General features: G+C 43.0%; 1 protein-coding gene across 2 annotated transcripts in view; it reads right to left on the bottom strand.

The window, feature by feature from the left end:
* Positions 1-749: 749 nt before the first annotated feature.
* RCL1 (RNA terminal phosphate cyclase like 1) overlaps positions 750-6,890 on the bottom strand; it is a 56,555-nt gene continuing 50,414 nt past the window's right edge. Inside the window, exon 9 of one of the 2 annotated variants that reach the window (XM_004440667.3) lies at positions 750-1,553. In XM_004440667.3, coding sequence (XP_004440724.1) covers positions 1,403-1,553 — 151 coding nt within the window. In that variant the 3' untranslated portion in view covers positions 750-1,402. The remainder of the gene's footprint in view (positions 1,554-6,890) is intronic. The other variant, XR_015555433.1, reaches the window with a different exon arrangement.

Here is a 6,890-nt window from a genome sequence, read left to right as displayed (position 1 = left end):
GTACCAAGAGGACTAGGGAGGCAATGACCTTTCTTTACTTCAAAAGCCCACTACAGGGCTCTACTCTACCAGGGTTGCCATTTGGAACCCTAGTAGAAAGAATTAGCTCTTTCTCCTTCTACCAACCCCAACCCTGGACACACACCAAATGCAGACTCTATTAGTTGGCAGGGGCAATCCACCATGGGCCCTGAGTGTTCCTGCACATTCTCGTTGGGGAGGGCCTTTACCCAGGCCCTTTCTCATAACTGTATTCACAGCAAGCAATCTTAACGGATGACGCAATGTCCCCATCTAGAACAAAGAGCAGGCTTGTTGTAAGAGGTGGAGTCCCCAAGCATGCATGTCCCTTGGCTGTGATGCAAACCCACTGTGTGCATGGCATCTAGCTAGAGCCCCTCCACATCACCACTGTGGGACTTGGAGGCAGGGGAAACAGATACAAACATGAAGCTCATGCTGTTTGTTGTGCTCTGAGTAATAAAGTTCTTTGTCTCTGACCCAGGACTGTCATGTCTTTTGGTAGCATACATGAAACAGTAATAATCTAACTTACTAGCTTGCAAGTAAGGTAAAATTCCAGACTTGGACACTATTACACTTAGATCTTTGAATCAGGAGATCTAATATCTTTACATCATAAATTTCAAAGGAACAAAATACCCTTTTTGAATTTTCTTGTGGAGATAAAATCTACATCACAGGGCTATTGTGAGAATAAAACATGAAAATACATAACACACCTGGGATATAGAAAACATCCAATAACTTTAATTGGAGCCCTGCCCTCCCCAGACACTCATCCCCCTACATACACACAGAATGAACCAGACAGGGAGCACTATCTGTCTCCAAGATAGCAGTCCCTTCAGAAGACAAAGGATAAAACAGTCTAATATACCAATCTCTGACACTTGCATAGCACTGCACTACTCATAAAGAGCTTCCACCCACATTATCTTCATTTAATCCTTACACAGAAATTGAGGCTCAAAGAGGTCAGTCCTTGCAGAAAGAACAGTTAACAGTCTCCAGAGGTCTGGAAAATGGCCATATGACAGAAGCCCGGGGTGTGGGCTGAGGAAGCACTGCTGAAATCAGCTGTCATGTTGTTCTAGCAGCACAACTGTGTCCTGAAGGCAAAACTCTTCGTCCAGGTAAGCCAAGGGAGCGCTCGTCATCGCTGGGCCTCCTGAGGAATGTCAATGACAGTGGAGAAATGGCTGGAAACCACATGATATAGAGATGTCTTTTATTTGAATATTCTGCTTTTTTTTTAAGTAAAATTAATAAGTCCTTAATATAAGAGGTTATCCTGTCCTGGATGAATTTGGGCTTGGTCCATTTGGTGTCCGTGGCAGCTTGTGCTTTGTAAGCACTGAGGCCTTATCTTGTGACAGTATCACTTGAGGGTCTTGCTAAGGTTGGAGAAGCCAATGCCAACACAGGTCATCAGCACTTTATCCCCACCCTTGAGTTCTTCACCACATGGCCGGGTTTCAATTTTAAACATAATCTGGAAAAAGCTCTTCAAATGCCGCAAAAACTCTATCCTAAAAAAAAAAAAGAGAGGAATGAAAAAGGAATTCGATTTTTTAAAAAATTCTCCTTCCCCCACTTAGAACCCAAGCTTTTAATTTTGCTAACAAGATCAAGAGGAATGACTAAAATTAAGAACTGCTCATCAAAGCTGATTAAATAGTATTTATTTACAGCCTGCCAGTTTCCAAAGGATTTAGACAGCCTGCAGAGATGCACACAATATAACATAAATAAATAAAATAAATCAATTAAATAATTTTTTTAAAAGGTTAGAGGTTAGTACCTGACATAAGTCATTTAATCCTATACACTGTCAGAGTGAACATAAATATGGTGTTAATCTTTGAGCAGCTCATGCAAAGAGAGAAACGCATACTCCCATGATTCATAGCACCATGAGATAAAACCAAGCAGAAAGACTGCTGCTGATGCTGAAATAGAGAAGTCTCTCTCTTCATTCCTCAACCTCAACAACACCCTTCCATTCATTCAAGAAATATTTATTCAATGCCTACTATGTGCCAGGCACTGTTCTTGGTGCTGGGGACGTTGCAGTCAACTAAAAACCCCTTCTCTCATGAAGTTTTCAATCCAGTTAAATATTCTTGAAAAGTACATGGAAATTTACATAAAGTAAACATGCAGATGGGGAGGAAATGTGGGTATAACAATATTTGTGTATATATGGCAGGAGGCCACATTAAATAAGGTGGCCAGGGAGAAGTTCACAGTAAACATGGCAAAGAGTTTCACGGGGCTGTTTCTTGTCATTTCCCTTAAGTCAGAGCGATGACTTCACTCCAAGAGTACCTTGGGAATAGCAATTTTGTAGAAGGACCATGGTACAGGTATGCAGGCTTCTACCGGTCTGGCCTAGCAGATTCAGCATCACCCCAGCTAGCCTGACCATAAGACTCACCTGGAGAGTTCATTAAACATACAGGTTCCTGAAGGTTCTGATCAACTGGCAAGTGATAGGGCGGAAGTGTCCATGTGGTAGAGCTGGGAATCATAGTCCACATGCAAAGACGTCCCCACCCCACCCCTTACCAGGCCCTGTCTCCCTAGTGCACAGGGACCAGAACACTATTGTTAACAAGCATCCCTCGTGATTCTTATCAGGCAGAGTTTGGGAACATTGGTTTAGTTAAGAACAGATGGTCTGCGTATCTGTAATGAAGTATTCCAACAACCTTGTGTGGCGCTGCCTCCCAATCAAACCATCCAATCTCCCTCCCCTAGCCAGATGGTTCTCAATCCCAACTGCACATGAAATCACCTGGGGAGCTTTCAAAATACTGATCCTGGACATGAAGATCAATGAAACAGAAATGAGAACGAAGAAATAAACCTACACATTTATGGTCAATTGATTTTCAAAAAAGGTGCCAAGATAATCCAATGGGGAAAGAATAATCTTTTCAACAAATGGTGCTGGAACAACTCCATATGCATATCCACATGCGAAAGAATGAAGCTGGACCCTTTCCTCACCATACACAAAAATTAACTCAAAATGGATCAAAGACTTGAATGTAAGAGCTAAAACTATGAAACTCACAGAAGAAAACATAGGAGTAAATCTTCATGATGTTGGGCTAGGCAAAGGTTTCTTAGACACAACACCAAAAGCAGAGTGATAAAAAACAGATAAATCAGACTTCCTCAAAATTAAAATCTTTTCTGCATCAAAGGACACTATCAAGAAAGTGAAAAGACAACCCCCAGGATGGAAGAAAATATTTGCAAATCATGTATCTCATAAGGGTCTGCTATCTAGCATATATAATAAAGAACTCTTACAACTCAATAAAAAAACAAATAACCCAATTAAAAATGGGCAAAGGATCTGAATAGACATTTCTCCAAAGAAGATATACAAATAACCAATAAACTCATGAAAAGATGCTCAACACTGTAAGTCTTTAGGGAAATGAAAATCAAAACCACTATGAGATACCACTTGACACCCAGTAGATTGGCTACAATCAAAAGGACAGATAATAATGAAGTGTGGGTGAGGATGTGAAGAAACTAGAACCCTCATTGCTGGTAGGAATGTAAAGTGGTCTGCCCACTGTGGAAAACAGTCTGGCAGTTCCTCAAAACGTTAAACAAGGAGTTAACATATGACCCAGTAATTCTACTCTTAGGTATATACACAAGAGAAATGAATACATATACCCACACAAAAACTTGTACACAAATGTTCATAATAGCATTATTAATAAGTCAAAGAGTGGAAACAACCCAAATGTCTACCAACTGATGAATGGATAAACAAAATATGGTATATCCGTACAATGGAATATTATTTGGCCTTAAAAAGGAATGAAGTACTGATACATGCTACATCATGGATGAACTTGGAAAACATTATGCTAAGTAAAAGCAGCCAGTCCCAAAGGACCACATATTGTATGAGTCTATTTATATAAAATGACCAGAACAGGCAAATCTATTACAGAGGCAGAAAGCAGATTTGTGGTTGCCTGGGGCTGCGGGGAGTGGGAGGAACGGTGAACAACCACGAATGGCAAAGGGTTTCTTTCCGGGGTGGTGAAAATGTTCTAAAATTAGATTGTGGTTATGGTTACACAACTTTGTGATTTTACTAAAAACCACTGAATTGTACACTTTAAATGGGTAAACTGTGTGGTATTGTGAATTATATCTCAATTAGGCTGTTTAAAATAAATAAGTATATTTGTAAAGGTTAAAAAAAAGTACTGAGGGGTCAGCCTGGTGGCATAGTGGTTAAGTTTAGCATGTTGCGCTTTGGCGGCCCGGGGTTCTCCAGTTCGGATCCTGGGTGTGAACCTACACCACTCATCAAGCCATGCTGTGGCAGCGACTCACACACAAAATAAAGGAAGACTGGCACAGATGTTAGCTCGGGGCCAATCTTCCTCACCAAAAAAAAAAAAAAAAAAACCTACTGAACCTGGCTCCCACCCTCACACAGTTTATACCAAGCTAAGTATAAAGCCTACTGCAGTGAATTTTCCACCCTCTCCTGTTCCTCTGTCTTAGTTAATCTAGTCAAAGGAGAGAAAAGGCAAAAAGAAGAAAAGGGGGCCTGAACAATTCCTCACCCTATCTGGCTGACATGACCAGCATGTCATGGGCTAAGAGATGAAATAGTGACTGCCCTGGAGAGTAGGAGTGCTGGTGAGTGCTGCATGCTCACAGAAAAATTCCTCACTTCTTTGGTCTCTCTTCCACCTGGGATTGTGCTACTTCATCTCCATCTTTAAAATATTATCGCATTTGCCAACTCTTCTAAGAAGCTTTCCCTAGCCAACAATCCCTCTGGGTTTCCACAGCATTCTTGGCTCTACTTATGGTATCTAATTAAACGTTTACACATAGTTGTCGCACAATTGTCCCCTCCCTCCCTTGGTAAATTATTTAAGCACCTCAAGGGCAAAGACCTTATCTACCGCTGAAACCTATTACACCTGCTAGGCACTGTGTAAGGCACTCAATAATGAGGCACCGAATAGAATTTAGGAGTTAGGGCTAATTTTGAGAAATGACTTCAACATTCCTAGCAATGAAGGAAAGTTAGTTCTTCCCTGCTAGCTTTCCTGTCTTAATAACCAATTGAAATTTTCAGTTTTTTGCTCTCTGCCCCAGCCTCACAACCTCCCCCACCCTGTCCTAGGAAAAAAAGAAAACAAACACGTCAAACCCATAAATAAACAGTCCACATCTGTGGGCAAAGCTTCCAGCTGGCAGCAACACAGAAAAAGCCAGCCATCTCAACCACTCGTCTGCATCCTAAGGAGAAAACAGTCTGTTTTCTCTCGGTGCTGCCTGAGCTCTAATACAGGCCTGGGGCACGCACTGCTCCCAGAACCTCCCCAGCCTACCTCACTCTGAATCACTCAACTGTGCTAGAAAAACCAGACACCTTCCCCAGCTGGCAGAATTCCTACAAGGCCTCGGCTTGCTTCTGATCTCTTGGAGAAGGATAGGAGGAACACAGGCCTGAGTGTGCAGGCCTACATATTTGCAGCTTTGGGGATTTGTGGCCTTTGGAATAGTTAGAAAAAGCAAAGTCGGTTCCACTTTTTACATAATGTTCTGCCAGCCCCGCGGTCTGTCTGAGGAAGACTGTGTAAGGGACTGGATTAAGGGATGTTTGAGAATGTTCTCCCACCTTCAGCCTCATTCTCCCTATATCTTCTGTAGCTGGGATATCAAAAAGCAAACATGCTTGGAAGCTAAGAAATAACCACAGGTGACATTAAATCCTAACAGTCTCCTTAAGAAAATGGAGAATAAACTCACCCCACATCTATATGCAGCTGCACAAAGTCACATCTGGAGCTGAACTACATCATTCTCCACAGCTCTGCAGCCACAGCCGCACACAGGCCCTACGAGGCCCCACCTCCCCAGCGCAGAACGTCCCTTTCCTTCTCTTCCAAAACCATATTGTAGATCCACACTTCCTAGACATAGCCCCACGGCCACACAGCCAGGCAAAAGAGAGATCCATGGCACACCGAGAGCAACTCTGCTCCTCAACGGATGACCACCTGCACAGTGTAACTGGCAGCTTTTCAGACTAACCATTTTAGGCAATTGAGATTCTACACAACTCCGGGGTGAAGGATTTGAAGTCAACTTAAAAAACTCTATCTGTAATGAGCTTCTTTTCTTTTCTTTTTTTAGGACAAAGCCATTTATTTATTTACTTTTCAGAAAAACAAAAACCATCACCTATTTTTCTACGAAAGCCTCCAGTCCATCTGGCAAGCAGGTTTCAGAGAACTCTGGGGCACAGAGATAATTTTTCCTGTGTATTTGCAAAGGAAATATTGTTCCCACCACCACTGTTGGCCAACAGGTGAAGGCTAATGGGGCCTCAGAGTCATCTGCCCATTGACGCCCAACTGCCTGGGACTTGCCAGGTTGCCTGGCCTACCCCTTGAATACGGCCCCTCTCACCAGGTCGCCCTTCTGAAGCCTGATACAGAAGGGTGAGGGCAATCACGGGTGAGCTCTCTCTGGCAGCTTCACAGACACAACCAAGACAGAGGATCATTCTTCCTGCTCCACCAAGCCACCTGGATACTGGGGTCACCTACTTCTCAGGTCTAAGGAGTTGCTCTGGAGGTTGAGGGGAAAGATCTGAGAGTGGGAAGGCAATCTGTCTGACAGGGCCCCCGGTAGTCATTACACGGCAGCTTTTTAAAACCACGGTGGTCGGTGCTTTTTCTGCCGAATAGTGGCTTTCCCAAAGCCCAGCTGACCTCGTGTTCCAAGAATGAATTTTCATAGTGAGTTCTTGGCCGAACTTGCCTGAGACCCACGTCTCCCCCAGCCTCGCTCTCGTT

This window comes from Ceratotherium simum, chromosome 20 (genome assembly GCF_057802395.1).
Source record: "Ceratotherium simum simum isolate JZ-2026a chromosome 20, ASM5780239v1, whole genome shotgun sequence".
In the NCBI taxonomy this organism is placed as follows: domain Eukaryota; kingdom Metazoa; phylum Chordata; class Mammalia; order Perissodactyla; family Rhinocerotidae; genus Ceratotherium; species Ceratotherium simum.
Note: the sequence above shows the minus strand (reverse complement) of the source record. Positions and strands in the feature narration are given on the sequence as shown.